Source organism: Stigmatopora nigra, chromosome 9 (assembly GCF_051989575.1).
Source record: "Stigmatopora nigra isolate UIUO_SnigA chromosome 9, RoL_Snig_1.1, whole genome shotgun sequence".
NCBI lineage: Eukaryota > Metazoa > Chordata > Actinopteri > Syngnathiformes > Syngnathidae > Stigmatopora > Stigmatopora nigra.
The window spans coordinates 3,505,582-3,524,789 of record NC_135516.1 but is presented as its reverse complement, the minus strand read 5'-3'; the positions used below and the strand labels follow the sequence as shown (position 1 = coordinate 3,524,789).

The 19,208-nt window shown below is 38.0% G+C and overlaps 1 protein-coding gene and 1 long non-coding RNA gene across 2 annotated transcripts; one reads left to right on the top strand and one right to left on the bottom strand.

Annotated features, from left to right (window-relative positions):
• Positions 1–598: 598 nt before the first annotated feature.
• On the bottom strand, positions 599–18,907 carry LOC144201959 (uncharacterized). The gene is made up of 5 exons (XR_013327431.1): positions 18,846–18,907; positions 18,664–18,759; positions 14,125–14,200; positions 7,890–8,032; positions 599–888 (listed from the first exon to the last, which is right to left on the bottom strand). It is a non-coding gene; the product is annotated as an uncharacterized LOC144201959 (long non-coding RNA).
• Positions 3,341–15,179, top strand: LOC144201958 (myosin-7-like). The gene is made up of 38 exons (XM_077724830.1): positions 3,341–3,381; positions 3,462–3,669; positions 3,923–4,066; positions 4,180–4,336; positions 4,416–4,443; positions 4,712–4,817; positions 4,925–5,017; positions 5,126–5,189; positions 5,274–5,372; positions 5,454–5,557; positions 5,649–5,787; positions 5,872–5,990; positions 6,564–6,713; positions 7,051–7,221; positions 7,292–7,607; positions 7,697–7,764; positions 7,848–8,053; positions 8,147–8,270; positions 8,544–8,680; positions 8,788–9,043; positions 9,131–9,373; positions 9,473–9,649; positions 9,729–9,874; positions 9,967–10,057; positions 10,125–10,514; positions 10,907–11,033; positions 11,111–11,229; positions 11,306–11,502; positions 11,707–11,890; positions 12,218–12,383; positions 12,493–12,617; positions 12,694–13,002; positions 13,081–13,284; positions 13,396–13,692; positions 13,810–13,914; positions 14,144–14,239; positions 14,626–14,760; positions 15,084–15,179. The coding sequence occupies exons 2-38, from the start codon at positions 3,469–3,471 to the stop codon at positions 15,102–15,104; spliced, it is 5,814 nt and encodes a 1,937-aa protein (XP_077580956.1). The 5' UTR covers positions 3,341–3,381; positions 3,462–3,468; the 3' UTR covers positions 15,105–15,179.
• Positions 18,908–19,208: the final 301 nt, after the last annotated feature.

Sequence of the window (19,208 nt, the reverse complement as noted above, 5' to 3'; positions counted from 1 at the left end):
CAAATTCTGTTCTTCCTAGGCTTGCGTGGGTTTTCTCCAGGCATTCCAGTTTCCTCTCATATCCCCAAAACATGCAGTAATGGCTGGTTGAACACTTTAAATTTCTCCTAGGTATGAGTCTGATCATGAATGATTGTCCGTCTCCCTGTGCCTAATGATTCAGGGTGTGCTCCGCCTGATGTCTGTAGCTTGCTGGAATAGGCTCCAGCATCCTCCGCGACCCTTGTGAGAATAAGCGGTTCAGAAAATGAATACATAAATGTCAAACTCCTCAAAACAAGGACTCAAGGGCAATTAGTTATTTTGCAGAACCTCCTCATTTTAATGTTTGTGTTGAAGTGCTGAAACATTTCATTCTATGTTAAAATGATGGTTAAGTTAATCTTGACAACATCGTTTGAACATACAATCATTGGTTCATTTTATCCTCAAAAGACTCACGGGGGTGCTGGAGTCTATCCCAGCCAATTGCAGGGCACGAGGAGACAAAACCATTCATGTTTACACTCACACTTAGAGGCAAGTTAGACAGTTCAAGCAGCCTACCATGAATGTTTTTGGAATGTGGAAGGAAAGCGTAGTACCCAAAGAAAACTCACGCAAGCCCAGAGCGAGCATGCAAACTCCACCCAGGATGACCAACTTGGGATTGTAACCAGGATCCCAGGACTGGGAGGCCGAAGCGCTAACCACTCATCCGCCGGGCTGCCCTCGTTAGAACATCACACATCTTAATAAATTCTGATGGTTTCACTATAACATGTATTCTTGTATTCATTCATTTTCTATCCTGTTTATACTCACAAGGCTCGCTAGGGGTGCTGGAGCCTATCCCAGTCAGTAGATCAGGTTCATCCAAATTGGTTGCCAGCCAAACACAGCTTATTCCTGTATAAAATGATAACGTTAATTAAAAAAATGGTATGCCTTTGTTTTTTGCTTTGTTACATTTCATATTTAAATCCTCACATCTCAACAAATGGCATGTTTTGCACTGTAAAAAACAAAGTACATAAGGTTGACTTTCCCAAAGATAGTACACAATAAAAGTACGAGAAAACATTTAAAAGCTGCAAATTTGATTATCATTTCACAGTTGATCTCAACTGAATATGTATCTCAGGAGGCTTAATTGCGTTTTTTGCAGGCTGCAGTGAGTATTGAGCTTTGCCTTGTTTGCAAGGAGACCATGTAAATTTGCTAAGACATAAACAAGTTATTACTATCATGTTTCCGTTAATGAGTAGAAGTTTGACCTGTGATCAGATATATCTTCAGTTTGTCTTTAGCAGCGGCAAAGAATTTCTCGCTTCCATTTGGCAAGCTGACGCCGGCTGTCAGTGAGAGAGCCAGACACTTACACAATTGGAAATAATCTTAGCACTTGTCAGCTGTTGTTGACCTTCTTTTTATCTCTTAACCTCTGATGGGACTGTGATCAGCGGTGCTCAGGACTGCTTGCCCAATTTCTGGTAACCATTCAGGATGCAAGCGAGTTGAAAATTATTTTCATTCATCTTCTGTACCACTTATCCTCACGTGGGTCCTTGGAACTTTTAAAAATGTTTCTTTTCATTCTCATCAGGTGAATTGTGAAGCAAAGCAAAACAATATAATCTGCCTGACTGTCTGTAAGGAAACAATAGCTTATGTGTAGAAATATTGCGACTATATAGTTGTTTTTTTTAAGGTAACGTGATTTAGAATACCCCCTTTCTGACCTGATATGTCTGGGATGCAGAATTTAAAACTTAGGAAAACAATATTACAACTGTATTTTGGTGAAAAGTTGTTTTGGTTGTGAAATACACAGTAGTTTCACAGAAAACTTGCTCCCATGTTTTCACAAACATATTCTTTAACTTTGTATCTTATTAACACGATAACACTCAACCTATTCCTGGTCAGAAAGGAAGTGGAGCCTATGTGGTTGGCAGTCAGTCAAAAACCAAATACATTCAGAGAAATATTCTGATCTATTAGCAGTTACAAGAGTTCTAAACATAAAATGGGCAAAAGAAAAGTTGTTGGCATTGACTAATTTTCAAATCTTTACATGTAATTGAGCGACCAATCCATTTTAATTACATAGCTGTAAAAACCTGCCCCAAAATACGCCTACATTTGAGAAAATAAACTAATCTGGGAGAGTTTGCTGAAGCACTCCAGCGTCGCTTCTTGCTAAAGAGAGTAGCATTTGAACTGCAGCATAAATAAGTGAGAAGCACTGACGTCTACTTGTCAGCGCATGTGTATTTATGCGAAACAGGCAGTGTGTAAGGCCAACATGTGCTGTTGTTGATCCTTGATGAGGGCAAAGCCCCTGTGTCTGCTCTCCTCTATCAGTACAAGGTTTTAAGAAGGCATTTCACACAGTTATCTTTGTCCTCAAAGACACAATGCCACATCAACAGGGCTGTTAGGGAGCAGCTTTTTAATGCTAGACAGCTACTCTATTGTGACCTTGGCATTACAGTGGAGTCTGCCATATTGGCACAGCCCACTGTTATTTGTCAGCATTACTGCCTTTCAATGAATCTCAGGCATGTCTCCTGCTGAAGATCTTTGTCTGTGTTGCCTCGCACTTGTCGCCTGGATAATCTCACAAACCAATGGTCTTTATTTAGACTTCCCCACTTACCATCTCATGCGCTTTATATTGCAGCACTGGCCCTCCTATGATAACACAATATTTTACCGACATGTCTTTAGCCTCCTGAAGAACTGAGACCCCATTCAAAGTATAAAACTTTATAAAAATTGATTTATTTAAAATTGACACATTAATTAATGAAGTAACTTATTTTGTAGCTAATTTGAAAGCATAGAAAATGTGTAGTCCAATGTTCGACAACATGCAGTTGGTGTCTAGAAAGTCTGGAGGATGCTTAAAATCTCCGTAACATCCATTGTTACCCAGCAGCAGTTCCACGGTGGGATGATGACAAAAGAATTCCTCTGCGTCTATTTACGGATCGAGTCGTGTTTCCCTGGCTGCTTAAGGATACCTATGATTAATCACCACCCTGGAACGAGCTCCTAATATGGCCTCGTCAGAAGACCCCGTCACTGATAAGACTCTGACCCGCTGATTTCTATATTGCTCTCTGCCATTTGGCAAGCCCCCTCCCTCACTTAGCCCAACCAATTCCGACACAATAGCATTCTTGGGTCCAACAAGCATCCTCCATATATGGCGGAGGGGCTTCCTTTATAAAGGGAACTGATTTTGAAACCCACAATAGGTCATCATTCAATCACAAGGTAAGACGTGTGGCTTCTTTAATGTGCTACCATGATGTTCGCTATAAGTCACTTTCTCTGATGTTATTCTCCCCACAGGGCCGTAACACCTCAGTCTTCTCTGTAGGGATTCAGAAGGTAAGACATCTGGCAAACAGATATAAAACTTCCGAATTGCAGTTATTCTTGAGTTCTTCTTTTTTCATTTATCAAAATAGTTTCAAAATGGGTGACGCCGCCATGAGAGAGTTTGGGGCAGCTGCTCCGTACTTGAGAAAATCCGATAGAGAGCGTCTGGAGGCTCAGACTCGTCAATTTGACATGAAGAAAGAATGCTTTGTCCCTGACACTGAGGAAGAGTACGTGAAAGCAACCATTACCAGCCGTGAGGGTGACAAAGCCACCGCTCAAACTGCGAAAGGGAAGGTCAGTCATATTCAGCAATGCAGCCTAACTAAAAGTGGAGACAACAGTCAAATCAGTGAGAATTCATCTAGGACATGGAGCCAAAACATTCTCCATTTCCAAACTATACCTATAGTATAAACAGTATGTGTGGAAAAACCAGAAGAGCAAAACACCAAGCTGTTGGGATGTAGCCATCCTTTAGCCTTAGTATGATGTTGCTACTGCTCAAAATCGAACAAACCCAGAACTGTTTCCTGTGCTTTGTTTTCAGACTGTGACAGTGAAGGAATGTGACGTGCACCCTCAGAACCCGCCAAAATTTGATAAAATTGAAGACATGGCTATGTTCACTTTCCTCCACGAGCCCGCTGTGCTGTTTAACCTCAAAGAGCGTTATGCTGCATGGATGATCTATGTGAGTTCAGCTCCTTTCAGACCAAAGGAATCATACCTGCCTCCAGAAATTAGAGTTTACAAAAATGCCAGTTCTTTACTCGAAGGTCCCCTTTCTTTTTCTTTTTTTGCCAGACCTATTCTGGGCTCTTCTGTGTCACTGTCAACCCCTACAAGTGGCTGCCGGTCTACAACCAAGAGGTGGTTGTTGCCTACAGGGGAAAGAAGAGGAGTGAAGCTCCTCCTCACATTTTCTCCATCTCTGACAATGCCTACCAGTACATGCTAACTGGTAAATTTAGCTTTAAAATGGTAGATATCAGGTATGGAGTTTGTATGAAGAGTTTTAATTTTTTGCCTTTCCTTTCCAGATAGAGAAAATCAGTCCATTCTCATCACGTGAGTTGGATTTGACTCCTTGTTTGTGAGGTTTTGATTGCAAAATGACTGAAACTGAAGTACATTCATATTCATACATTTCAATACTGTTGTTACATCTACACATTTAGTACAATTGATTTGAGTCAGCATTGTAAATTGAGTGTCAACATCAATACAAAACACCTAAACACTGTACTGCATTTACCACACTGATGCAAGTGTTCCATTCATAAACAAAATCTCGTTCTCAGAATACCTATCCGAGCAAATCATTTTGTTTCAACAGCGGAGAATCTGGTGCTGGGAAAACTGTTAACACCAAGCGAGTCATCCAGTATTTTGCCAGCATTGCAGCTGGTAGTGGAAAGAAAGACACCGGCACTGAGAAGAAGGTATTTTTACCAACTTAGCACAATTAGAAATCTAATTCCACTATTCTTTTAATGAACAAATTTATTTTTACCTGTTGTTATATTTGAGCAAATTGCTGTGCTTTCAGGGTACTTTGGAGGATCAAATCATCCAGGCTAACCCAGCCTTAGAGGCATTTGGCAATGCCAAGACCATCAGAAACGACAACTCTTCCAGATTCGTAAGTTTGATGTCTACACTAAAGAATGAATATTAGTTTAATATGAATATGAGTATTTTGGGTATTTTGCTGTATGGCAATGTATTTTAACACTTATGTTTCAACCAGGGAAAATTTATTCGAATTCACTTTGCTGCCAGTGGAAAGCTTGCATCAGCTGATATTGAGACATGTTGGTAACCTTTAATGAATGTTATTGACAGTGGCTTAGCATTTTTCTTCATTTATTTAATCTTTTTATTTATTCTTCATATAGATCTTTTGGAGAAGTCCCGTGTAACATTCCAGCTTAAAGCAGAACGAGACTACCACATTTTCTATCAGATCCTCTCTCAGAAAAAGCCAGAGCTTTTAGGTAAACAAAATCTAGTTGCATTCAGAACTGTGGCTTTTTTGTATGTTTATAACACAAAAGGTAACCTTTTCCTTCTTTTAGAGATGCTGCTCATCACCAACAACCCCTACGATTATGCATTCATCTCCCAAGGAGAGACAACAGTCGCCTCCATCAACGATGCTGAGGAACTTATGGCCACTGATGTGAGGAAGTAAAATGTTTATTTTGAAATATTTTAATTTTGATAAAATTTTAGGTTATTACCATTAACTGTCGCCCTTAAATTAAACTCAGGATGCCTTTGATGTGCTGGGTTTCACCCAAGAAGAAAAGAACGGCATCTACAAACTGACAGGTGCCATTATGCACTATGGTAACATGAAGTTCAAGAACAAGCAACGTGAAGAGCAAGCAGAAGCTGATGGGACTGAAGGTGAAATGAACGCTTTGAATTCATAAAACATATTCGTAAAGATTCGAAAATGTGAAAAAAATGTCATTTCTCCAAATTTCTCAGATGCTGACAAAGTTGCGTATCTGATGGGCATGAATTCAGCTGACCTCATCAAAGGTCTTTGTCATCCAAGAGTTAAAGTGGGAAATGAGTGGGTCACCAAGGGACAAAATGTCCAGCAGGTAAATTTTAGAAAAGTGGAAGGAATGCTATTGATTTTGAAACACACAGTTATCCTTTGATGTACACAAAATATACAAAGGTATGCCTACATTATGGCCAAGAAAATACAGTTAAAGGTGATTGGCAGTTGCATTGTTTGGCCTTGACAAACCCTAAAAAGTATGTAGTGCTAAATTTTTGGGCTGGTGTGAATCAAACAACCGGTCCTAGCGCCCAGACGGTTTAGTTTGATGATTGAATGATGTTTACAAGTAAACTCCTTGTCACTTGCAAAATTTGCAATGTGCAAACGAACTGCACCAGATCAAATTCATTTTGGTCTAAATTTGGTCATACAAAGCGAACTCTGGACTTTCTTAGTGTGAATACACCCTAAGATAAAGTTAAGACAACATTGAATAGTTTTCCATAGCATAGTTTCCTGCAAAGCATGACATAGCAAAGAGACTTTACAGCCAAAAATTTAAATGTGCAGCCGCACTCTCTGAAATTTCCGCCATTGGTGTAGTGTATGTAGTCAATTCACTAACAAACACAACAATTACATTAACATCATCTAATTCATTGTATAGGTCTACTATGCAGTTGGTGCACTGTCAAAGTCAGTGTATGAGAAGATGTTTCTGTGGATGGTGATCCGTATTAACCAATCTCTGGACACAAAGCAGCCTCGCCAGTACTTCATTGGTGTTCTGGATATTGCTGGATTTGAGATCTTCGATGTGAGTTTATTTTTTATCACTTTTGCTTTAGCCCTTCTGTGAAACGATAGCTGGGAGCTTGTGACTTAAAAAATATTTTTTGCTGGACTAGAATAAAGTGTCATTGCAAATTCACTGATAGCAATGGTCGCGCTCACTCTTAGTTCGCTCGGGGAGCGACGCAGTGTACGTGGAATTTTATTGAAATATACAATTTTTCGTTTGGGGGGCATTTGATTCTTTTGCAACCGAAAATATTTTAAATTCACTGCTTTAAACAAAGACTATATTTGGTAAGAGTTTGTCTTATGGACATGATTGAGATATAGATGAGAAAAGTGTCCACTCTTCATTTCAGTTCAACACATTTGAGCAGCTATGCATCAACTTCACCAATGAAAAACTGCAACAGTTTTTCAACCATCACATGTTTGTGCTGGAACAAGAAGAGTACAAGAAGGAAGGGATAGAATGGACATTCATAGATTTTGGTATGGATTTACAAGCTTGTATCGACCTGATCGAAAAGGTGAGAAACCCTTGTTCGCTATGATTGATGTGACAGATGATTAAGATCTCCTGTCTAATGTCCTCCTTAGCCCATGGGAATCATGTCCATCCTTGAAGAGGAGTGCATGTTCCCCAAAGCAAGTGATTCAACTTTTAAAGCTAAGCTCTATGACAACCACCTGGGAAAATCCAGCAACTTCCAGAAGCCCAGAGTCGTCAAAGGCAAACCAGAGGCCCATTTTGCCCTGATGCATTATGCCGGAACTGTTGATTATAATATCAACAACTGGCTGGTGAAGAACAAGGATCCTCTAAATGAGACTGTTGTTTCACTTTACCAAAAGTCAACTGTAAAATTATTGTCCGTACTCTTTGCAAACTATGCTGGAACAGATTCAGCAACAGGTAAGAATGAGTATTGATTAGTATAATTTCTCTTCCTCTTGCTTGTTACAATACTAGTATACTTCAACTATTGACTGCTTAATCCTCAGATGGTGTGAAGGCCAAAGGAACCAAGAAGAAGGGTTCCTCCTTCCAAACTGTGTCAGCCTTGCATAGGGTTAGTACAAAAAACCCGCAAAAAAATTCCCACAATTTTGACTGAGGTAAGTTATTGTACACATTATGTCACTATATTTACAGGAGAATCTCAACAAACTGATGACCAATTTGAGGTCTACTCACCCCCACTTTGTACGCTGCATCATCCCCAATGAGACCAAAACTCCTGGCGCCATGGAGAATCCTCTAGTAATGCATCAGCTGCGTTGCAATGGTGTCCTGGAAGGCATCAGAATCTGCAGGAAAGGTTTCCCAAACAGGATCCTCTATGGGGATTTCAAACAGAGGTATTACATTTCAATTGCGGATTAATCACTCAATAAGTACATTCATGAGGATTTATTCCTTTGTTTAAATGTGTTCAATCTATCAATTTTTAGATATCGCATCCTAAATCCTGCTGCAATTCCTGAGGGTCAGTTTATTGATAGTAAGAAGGGAGCAGAAAAACTCCTTGGGTCTTTGGATATTGATCACAATCAATACAAGTTTGGACACACAAAGGCAAGTTATAATGTGACTCATTTAAGGTTAACTATGTCCTTTTAATGGGATTTTTTTTCAATAAATGAGTTAGTGCAAGAAAAACAAACAAACACCGGTTAGTTTAATAAAAAAAAAAAACATAATTCTTATTTAAATAAGTCATTCTGTTACAGTATCAGCTTACCGAGCACAAATTTCTGAAAATTAACATTCCTAAATTGCCGCCAATTGTTTAAGTCAAAATCTAAACAGTTGTAGGATGGTAATACATATGCTTTCTATTTTATAAAGGTGTTCTTCAAAGCTGGTCTCCTCGGGCAACTCGAGGAGATGAGGGATGACCGTTTGTCTCTCATCATTACCGGCATTCAGTCTAGATCAAGAGGTCTCTTGGCAAGAGTGGAATTCCAGAAGATTGTTGAAAGGAGGTTAGTGGATGAACAAAATACACCATGGAACAAACATCTACTGTGATTGTGTTATTCCTGCACATTTTGGGGGAATAAAAATCTAAACAGATCATGATCATTGACAGGGATGCGTTACTGGTCATCCAGTGGAACATTCGTGCCTTCATGGGGGTCAAGAATTGGCCTTGGATGAAGCTATACTTCAAGATCAAACCTCTTTTGAGATCTGCCGAAGCAGAAAAGGAGATGGCCAACATGAAGGAAGAATTCCTGAAGTTGAAAGAAGCTTATGCAAAGTCGGAAACCCGCAGGAAGGAATTGGAAGAGAAAATGGTGTCTCTTCTCCAAGAAAAAAATGACCTGCAGCTTCAAGTTCAGGCTGTAAGTTTAAATGATATCACCGTTCCCTTTTTGTGGTTTAAATTCAATGTACAACATGTATAACTTGTGACGGTGTTGGCCAATTAGGAGCAAGATAATCTTGCTGATGCTGAAGAAAGATGTGAGGGGTTGATCAAACACAAAATTCAGACTGAAGCAAAAGCCAAAGAGTTATCTGAACGACTTGAAGATGAGGAAGAGATGAATGCGGAGTTAACGGCGAAAAAGAGGAAGTTAGAGGATGAGTGTTCTGAGCTGAAAAAGGACATTGATGACTTGGAGTTAACCCTGGCTAAAGTGGAGAAAGAGAAGCATGCCACTGAAAACAAGGTACTGTTGATTGTGGTGTCTGCAAAAATTTTGTGAATCTTAATGACGCTCCAATTATTATCATCATTTTTAAATTATATTTATTATTATGACATGCAGGTGAAGAATTTGGTGGAAGAAATGGCAGCTTTAGATGAAATCATCGCCAAATTGACAAAGGAGAAGAAAGCCTTACAAGAAGCTCATCAGCAAACGCTGGATGACCTTCAGAGTGAAGAAGACAAAGTCAACACTCTGACCAAGGCCAAGTCAAAACTAGAGCAGCAAGTGGATGATGTATGTGTTTTTAAATTTAAAAGTGTGCAACAACTCTTGGCACCTTGGAACTTAAACTTTTAAATACTTTTCTTTCTAGCTTGAAGGGTCCCTCGAACAAGAGAAGAAGATCCGAATGGATCTTGAGAGAGCAAAGAGGAAGCTGGAGGGAGACTTAAAGTTGACCCAGGAAAGCCTAATGGATCTGGAGAATGACAAGCAACAACTAGAAGAGCATTTAAAAAAGTAAGCAACATAACTAACATTTAACTAGCAAATAACCTAGTCAAAGATAAACATAGCTAAAATAAACATTTTATCTTATTTTTTGACTGCAGGAAGGACTTTGAAGTCAACCAGCTTACTAGTAGAATAGAGGATGAGCAGGCAGTTGCCATTCAGCTTCAAAAGAAATTGAAAGAGCTTCAGGTAACGCTGATTTGATGGAATGGTTTGAAAATAATTAAACAGCAACTAACTAAAAGTGTTTGATTAGGCCCGCATCGAGGAGCTAGAGGAAGAGCTTGAGGCAGAACGAGCTGCCCGAGCCAAGGTGGAGAAGCAGAGGGCAGACTTGGCCAGAGAGCTGGAGGAGATCAGTGAGAGGCTGGAGGAGGCAGGTGGAGCCACATCTGTCCAGATTGAGATGAACAAGAAGAGGGAGGCTGAGTTCCAGAAACTCCGAAGAGATCTGGAGGAGGCCACCCTGCAGCATGAAGCCACCGCGGCCACACTGAGAAAGAAACAAGCCGACAGTGTTGCTGACCTGGGGGAGCAGATTGACAACCTGCAGAGAGTCAAGCAGAAACTGGAAAAGGAGAAGAGTGAACTCCGACTAGAACTGGATGATGTCGTTTCCAATATGGAACATGTTGTCAAAACAAAAGTAAGTCATGTTTTAGAAGTAACAGAGCCAACAACATTCAATAATTACTACATAAGAACACCTTTTGTAGCAAACAAGCTATTAGCCAAGAAGCATAATGTGGCTGGATAGAGGAGTTCGTTTGTAAGCATTACTAAAAAGGTTCTACACACAACTCTGGATTTAAAAATACTGGCTATTTAAACATACTAAGTATGTAAAAAATTAAGGATTTTGGGGCATTTGGAGCATACCCACAGATTTGTTGATCAGGTGGATCTTCATTCTTGAAATTTTCTGAAAACAGTAGTACTGTGGGCAAAATATCTTTACTTAAGTTCTGTAGTGTACTGGTTCGGTCAAAAAAATTTTTTTTACTCATATGTTATTATTGATAAATATTCTGATTGCAGACAAATCTTGAGAAGACATGTAGAACTGTAGAAGATCAGATGAATGAATACAAGACTAAGTTTGAAGAAGCTCAACGCTGCATCAATGATTTCAATATGCAGAGAGCAAAGCTTCAAACTGAAAATGGTATGAAACCCATTGCTTCAGTAAAAAATTCACCACGACTATGTTCAGACAATAACAAACGCTTCCTGAAATGCTAGGCGAGCTCTCGAGACAGGTTGACGAGAAGGAATCTTTGGTGTCACAACTAACCAGAGGAAAAATGTCATATACTCAGCAAATTGAAGATCTGAAACGACAACTGGAAGAAGAGACCAAAGTAAGATTAACTCTGTTTTCCACTCCGCATCATTTGCACTTTTGTGTTAAGTGCATTTTGTATTCCACATTGATAGGCCAAGAATGCATTAGCTCATGCTGTGCAGTCCTCTCGCCATGACTGTGACCTGCTCAGAGAGCAGTATGAGGAGGAGCAAGAAGCCAAAGCAGAACTGCAGCGTGGCATGTCCAAGGCTAACTCTGAAGTGGCTCAGTGGAGGACTAAGTACGAAACTGATGCCATTCAGAGGACTGAAGAACTGGAAGAGGCTAAGTAAGAGTTCCATAATTCACTATGACGAATTGAAATGTTTTTGTCCGTCAGCTCAGCTTTACTCTTTGTGTATATTTGGAACAGCTAAAATATAAGATAACTATAAACCTGTTTATGAATAAATTTGAAACTATTTATTGACTAGTAGTTGGTGTGAAAAGAAAATTTTATAGCATTAAAATGTCCAAATAATGGTTTCTATAGGAAGAAGCTGGCTCAGCGTCTACAGGATGCTGAAGAGGCTGTGGAAGCAGTCAATGCTAAATGTTCATCTTTAGAGAAGACTAAACACAGACTTCAGAATGAGATCGAAGACCTCATGGTGGATGTGGAGAGGGCAAATAGTGCTGCTGCTGCTCTGGACAAGAAGCAAAGGAACTTTGATAAGGTAAAATTTTTACGCAAACTTTGTCTTAAGCGCCTCTTTCCTTGGCGCAGATCACTGCTCATCTAAATTTAGGTCGGTGTTCAAAAATGGTGACCAGAAAGTTAACTTACGCGGGGACAGTCATTATCCTTGTGGACTTCCTGTGTGTGGCTCCAGTTTTTTACCTAGGTCTACAATGTCTTGTGTCTGTCTTGCAACTGCAACCAAGAGATTTCCCAAATACCAGATCAAATGAAGTTCTAACCAAACCTAACAATCATTATTCTTTGTAGATCTGAGCTGTGTGTAGCTATTATTCAAAGATTTATTCATTTTTATCCCTGATAGGTCTTGTCTGAGTGGAAACAGAAGTATGAGGAGTCTCAATGTGAGCTGGAGGGCTCGCAGAAGGAAGCCAGAGCTCTGAGCACCGAACTTTTCAAATTGAAAAACTGCTATGAAGAGTCTCTGGATCATTTGGAGACCATGAAAAGAGAAAACAAGAACTTACAAGGTATGCTTGAAGGCAGATTTGTGTCTAGAGGACCAATTTTATTAAAACACCTTAATTGATAGCATTTACTGTCATCATCCTCACACATAGTTGTACTTACTGTTTACAGAAGAAGTTTCTGATCTCACTGAGCAACTCGGTGAGAGTGGAAAAAATATTCATGAGCTGGAAAAAATAAGAAAACAATTGGACCAGGAGAAGACTGAGATCCAGTCTGCTCTCGAGGAAGCAGAGGTTGTAAAAACATTGCACGTGAAGAAAGACATGATCATACATTTTAAATGGCTCAACAAATCCTTGTGTTGAACAGGCTTCCTTAGAGCATGAAGAAGGCAAGATTCTAAGAGCCCAGTTGGAATTCAACCAGATCAAAGCTGACATGGAACGTAAATTGGCTGAGAAAGACGAGGAGATGGAACAATGCAAAAGGAACATGCAGAGGACTATTGAAACGCTGCAGAGTTCCCTGGAAGCTGAGTGTCGAAGCAGGAACGAAGCTCTCCGTTTAAAGAAAAAGATGGAGGGAGACCTTAATGAAATGGAGATTCAGCTTAGTCAGGCCAACAGGCAGGCAGCTGAGGCGCAGAAGCAACTCAAATCTGTTCATGCACATCTCAAGGTAAAGTATTAGCAGACCATTTCGACAAGACATTACTTTGATTACCAGCATCATTATGGTTGATGTCGTTCCGTAAAGGATTGCCAAATTCAACTGGATGAATCTGTTCGTGCCAATGATGATCTTAAAGAGAACATTGCCATTGTGGAGAGACGTAACAACCTCATTCAGGCTGAGTTGGAAGAACTGAGGGCTGCTCTCGAACAAACGGAAAGAAGTCGCAAACTTGCTGAGCAAGAGTTGCTGGATGTTAGCGAGAGGGTGCAGCTACTGCACTCACAGGTGAAAGACTACTGCATTAGTTTTACCCATGAATCAAATATGCTAGCAAATGCTTTTCAGGCTTCAGCACTCTCTTACTTTGTGAAATCTCACATCCCAAAAAAAATACAGAATACCGGGCTGATTAATCAGAAGAAGAAACTTGAATCCGACGCATCTCAGCTCCAGAATGAAGTTGAAGAAGCAGTCCAGGAATGCAGGAATGCTGAGGAGAAGGCCAAAAAGGCCATTACTGATGCTGCCATGATGGCAGAAGAGCTGAAAAAAGAGCAAGACACCAGTGCTCACCTGGAGCGCATGAAGAAGAACATGGATCAAACCATCAAAGACCTGCAGCACCGTCTGGATGAAGCAGAACAAATTGCAATGAAGGGAGGCAAGAAGCAGGTGCAGAAGCTCGAGGCCAGGGTAAGCGTTCAAATTCTAGTGTATCTGTTGAACAAGATTGCACCTGTTCATTTTAACTCTCCACAATGTGAGAAAAAATATATAAAGTAAAAATGATATCTATATATTTGCTCTCAGGTCAAGGAGCTTGAAAACGAGGTGGAGTCGGAGCAAAAGAAAAGCAGTGAAGCAATAAAGGGAATACGTAAATACGAGAGGCGCATCAAGGAACTCACCTATCAGGTGCTGATTTACTTTTTTTTTACCCATACTGCAGCAATTTTATGAATACATATCTAATGTATACTTTCTACACACTCCATTAATTAATTGATTACTAATACAAAAAATATATTATTGATTCAAGCCACACACAGCTTTCAATGTTTGTTCTCATAAGTTGTTGAAATGAAAGATTTAAGAAAATATTTTTCCTGACATTGTGTGTTTTACCTTGTCCTTTTAATAACAGACTGAAGAAGATCGCAAGAATGTTGTGCGCCTCCAGGATTTGGTCGATAAACTGCAACTGAAAGTCAAAGCATACAAAAGAGCTTCTGAGGAGGCTGTAAGTACTTTTTCCACAATGTAGACAAACAGACCTGCTTACTTAAAATGTGTTTCTTAACTAACCCGATTTATGAGTAACTTTAAAACAACAGTATGGAATACACTCGTTCCGAATTAACCTCCTCTCTACCCCCGAGATTTTTTTAATATAAGCCCTTCTAGAGACCCATTTCCCATTTAACGTATACATTATTTGTTATTTATTTGGCTTTATTCAACTATACAGAAAAAACCCACAACAACAACTATGTTTCATTCATAATGCCCTTTGTCTAACTTATGTTGTTTTCATTCATCATGCCCTTTGTCTAATTTATGTTGTTTTCATTCATCTTGCTCTTTGTCTAATTTAACATGTTTGGTTTTCCATACTGATTCCTGAAGGAAGAACAGGCAAATACTCATCTGGGCAAGTTCCGTAAACTGCAGCATGAACTAGATGAGGCTGAAGAACGAGCTGATATTGCAGAATCTCAGGTCAACAAGATGCGTGCTAAAAGCCGTGATGTTGGCGCCAAGGTAATTAATGCTACTACTTTTGTATGATGATTGTAAACTTGACATGCCATGGAGAACTTCCTTTAATTAATTGCAAATGATTAGCTGATACTCATCAATACCCACGACATAAAAAAAAACCTACATAGGAGTAAGTTTGAGGTTAAATTAACATGTTAATGTGTTACAATGTCCAAATCATTTTGTTTTTTGTTACATTTTTTCACATGACAAAATATTTGCCAAAATGTACTACACTCTCAACACTTTGCAACTCTAAATTATTGATTTCCGTTTTGTTATTGATGATCAAATGACATGTGATTCTCTACTCTTCACTACAGAAAGGGCTCGACGAGGAGTGAAAAACTACAGACAGCCATGTAAGAACTTGGAACTGTAGCTGACTCCAAAGTATCCGTAGAATAAAGCAAATGGGAAAAATAAATTTGGTTTCTTTTTTTTTTCTTTTCAAGCGAAAAAACTAATATTCTGAAGGTTCTGAAAAAACTGAATGTAGATGTTGGAAAATTCATAGCAACATAGAACTACCACTGTGAACTTCATATTGAATTTAGACTTACTGATATGATACAGGGCAAAAATAGAAGTAAAGGATTGGAGCCATACATCCTTTCATCATTTTATCTACAAATCTCTCCCTTTCTCTGTGAATTGTGCAACATTTTTTTTTACCTTAACAATTAATGTAAAATTAATCTCAAATATTTTCACTGACAAAATCTATTATTTTTTAGATGCAACAACTAGACATTGATGCATTTCACGACAATAATTGCAGGAAACAACAGAGCATAAACAATAAATAAAGAATTATACTATCCTACATTGTAGATAAGTTACTAGAGCATCAGGCGCATGTATAGGGAAAATAATTTGAGAATTGCTTGTACATTCATTCATTTTCTTATCTTGGCCAACTACGGGCACCAGGCAGAGGGCACCCTGAATCGGTGGCCGGCCAATCGCAGAGCACAAGAGATGGAAAACCATTCACGCTCACACTAATAACTAGGAGCAATTTAAAATGTTTAACCAGCCTACTATGCATGTTTTTGGGATATGGAAGGAAACCGGATTACCCGGAGAAAATCCACTCAAGCACGGAGAGAACATGCAAACCCCACACAGTGCAGACCAAGCTAGGATCAAACCCACAACGTCAGGCCGACACCCAGTTATCTCCCAGGCCGGCAACTGCATATTTATTATTTATTTTATTGTGAACTACTTTTTTGTGACGTCATTTGGGGATCTTTCCGTGAATTATGGAATTAAAGATATGCAAGAATCTACCATGTGGTAGTAATGGTTGTCCATGTTATATAAGAGTATAACATATGATTAATTTTGACAATAACTTATTTCAACCGATTATTTCACTTTAATTAGGCCCACGTTAAAGTCAGCAACCGAAAAACTTATATTGGATCAAAAAAGAAATATGCCATATTTGACATATCATATGTCAGGAAACTAAAAAAAAGAACCTTATAAACACCTTGTAATTAAAGCGACACATGGTACATGCATCTATATATTAGTCGGCTACAAATACATCATAATCTGTTTTACGATTCTGCATGAAGTTTAAATTCATTACATTAATAATGACTTGTTTCATTGATTTGATTAAATTATTCATTCATTTATGTTCTGAACTGCTTTATCCTGACCAGGGTCGCGGGGGTGCTGGTCCCTATCCCAGCTGACTTCGGTCCAAAGGTGGGGGACACTCTGAATTGGTCGTCAGCCAATCACAGGGCACGAGAAACAGAACAACTAGTCACACTCACATTCATTCCTAGGGGCAATTTAGTGTCCAATCAGCCTACAATGCTTGTTTTTGTAATGTGGGAGCAAACTGGAGTACCCAGAGATAACCGACCCAGGCCTGGGGGTGATTATGCAAACTCCACACAGGTAGACCGACCTGTACTTGAACCTAGGTCCCCCACTGTGAGGCCAACACGATTGCCACTCATCCAGCGGGCCACCCCAGAGACCATATTAAAACCAAAATATACATTAAATTACATAAAATATATTTGTATCCTCCATTTTCTATTTTCAAAAAACAAGGAGTTGGCCGATTTCAGTTACTAGTGAGCCAGGAACAGAAATGAATTACTAAAGATTGAAGGTGAGAAATCAGCATAGCTGATGGTGGAAATATTATGCCACCTATAAAAGGAAGACACAGAGTAGAATACTTCAGTAGAATGTAATAATATGGTGTGCATGGTCATTAACTAAAGATAGTGCCTTAAAAAGGGGAAAGGGTGCTTTTTATTATGAGATGCACCAGTCTTTTTAGAATGCTTTCCACCTGTTAATCCTTTTCCATCATGAGGTCTGACAGCTGCTTGGCTTTGGAATTGGGAAGAAACAATCCAGACAAGAATTTCACACTGTTATCTTTGTCGTCAGGGCCAAAGGAAAGAGAACAATGCAATGACGACAACACGAGACAAAGGCCGTAGACCTCGAGGGGATCCGCAGTTGCGTCAGTCAAGTGAATCCAACAGTTGTCATTCAACAACAGCTGCAATAATTCAGTCTCAAAATGTGGGTCGCAAACAAATTTGTTGTCCCCACCTTCTCATATATATTAAGTGAACATTTATATGAACATTTTCCTCAGAAAATATTCTCTTAAGGTGCTATTGACATGCCATTTTGCTGTTTTTGTCAAAATAGTGAGGTCAAGAACAGCCGTTAGAAATATATTTTCTCAGGAAAATAGTGTTATGGTTAAAACGTATTCCCAAATTGTACATCCAGTTGAAGTTGATTGTAATATTGATAGAATTTCATGTGTTTGTGTGCATATACTTATAATACCATTTATGCATCTTATAAGGCTGCAATAATTACAACATTTTGTTACACTTCCAGTTTACCTTAACAATTAGTATGAAATTATTATTTTCACTGACAAAATCTATAATTATTGAGATGCAAATACAAATAACTTTTTTTTTCTTATCGGTTATCAGACTTCCATCTGATAAGACTGGATGACACTATCAAAACACACCTAATGTCTATTTTGTTTATGCTTTTTACGGTTTCTTTTCCCCTGTCGTAGCAAAATTTTTGTATTTTATTACAGTTTGTTATAAAATGTAGATTTTATTTTACTGCAGTATTTCAATGTACAGTAGGCTACATTGTATCATGCTGCACTATGAAATTGTAAAACAAAAAATGATTTATTATAAATAGTTGTTGGTTGAAACAAAATTCAGATTTTTCAATCAATACAAAGGAAAAATCCTCAATTATGCTTTTTTAATATATTTTTTAAAACAAGCATTAGTTTAAATGTAAATATTTAGCGTGAATGGTTGTTATATTTATTTATATATATTGAAATATATATATATATATATATATATATATATATATATATATATATATATATATATATATATATATATATATATATATATATATATATATATATATATATATATATATATATATATATATACACATTTACACATTGATATATATATATATATATATATATATATATATATATATATATATATATATATATATATATATATATATATATATATATATATATATATATATATATATATATATATATATATATATATATATATATATATATATATATATATATATATATATATATATATATATATATATATATATATATATATATATATATATATATATATCTTCATAAATATTGAATTAGTAATTGTGAAGTTGCAAAATCTAAGCAGCAGGGGGCAGTTGCTAACTTGATATGCTTAAAACACGTTGAAGTGTGCAAAATAATTGTTTAATTCATACATCAATTTTCTATACCGCTTAACTAAGATAAAAATAAAAGAGATAAAATTGGGGATAATTTTGTGTACTTACAGAGTCCTTTTTTTGTATCTTTGCTTATCTCGGTTGTGCAAAAAGGACCAGACAGCTTGCAACAGCAGGTGCATCATATCAAATCCGATGATTTGTCTGTTAAAACAATAACAAACAATACAACACTGGAAAAGTTATTATCACTATAATACACATGATAATAAAATAATACATGATCTTACTTTGTGCTCTCCTGTCCTTGACGCATGTCTCTGTACCGACGTCCACACACTGAGTGAGTGAGAAGAAAAAGACAAGTCAAAAGACCAATCAACTGCAGCGAGCCTACACCTGATTTCAACACACCCTTGAATGACTTTTCATAATTGTGAAGAGCAGATACTATTAATGTCTTGTCGTCTAAAGTTTCATGGTCAAGTGAGGGAAGGTGCCCCACATTTTGCTTTATGGTGTTATTTTAAAAATCTGACTTGACAGTATGAGACCTTCAGCTAAATTCTGATATAAGCAATGCTGCTATACTTTTTATTACAAAGCTGGTCAAATGTAGTGCTTTGAAAAAGAAGTGTATTGCATTGACTTTA

Bases quoted from the DNA above. Each gene is read 5' to 3' on its own strand.
- LOC144201958 (XM_077724830.1), top strand. From the start codon at position 3,469: ATGGGTGACGCCGCCATGAGAGAGTTTGGGGCAGCTGCTCCGTACTTG. The intron at 5,558-5,648 runs GTGAGGAAGTAA...AATTAAACTCAG, and splicing joins AGGAACTTATGGCCACTGAT to GATGCCTTTGATGTGCTGGG. The intron at 11,034-11,110 runs GTATGAAACCCA...CTGAAATGCTAG, and splicing joins AAAGCTTCAAACTGAAAATG to GCGAGCTCTCGAGACAGGTT.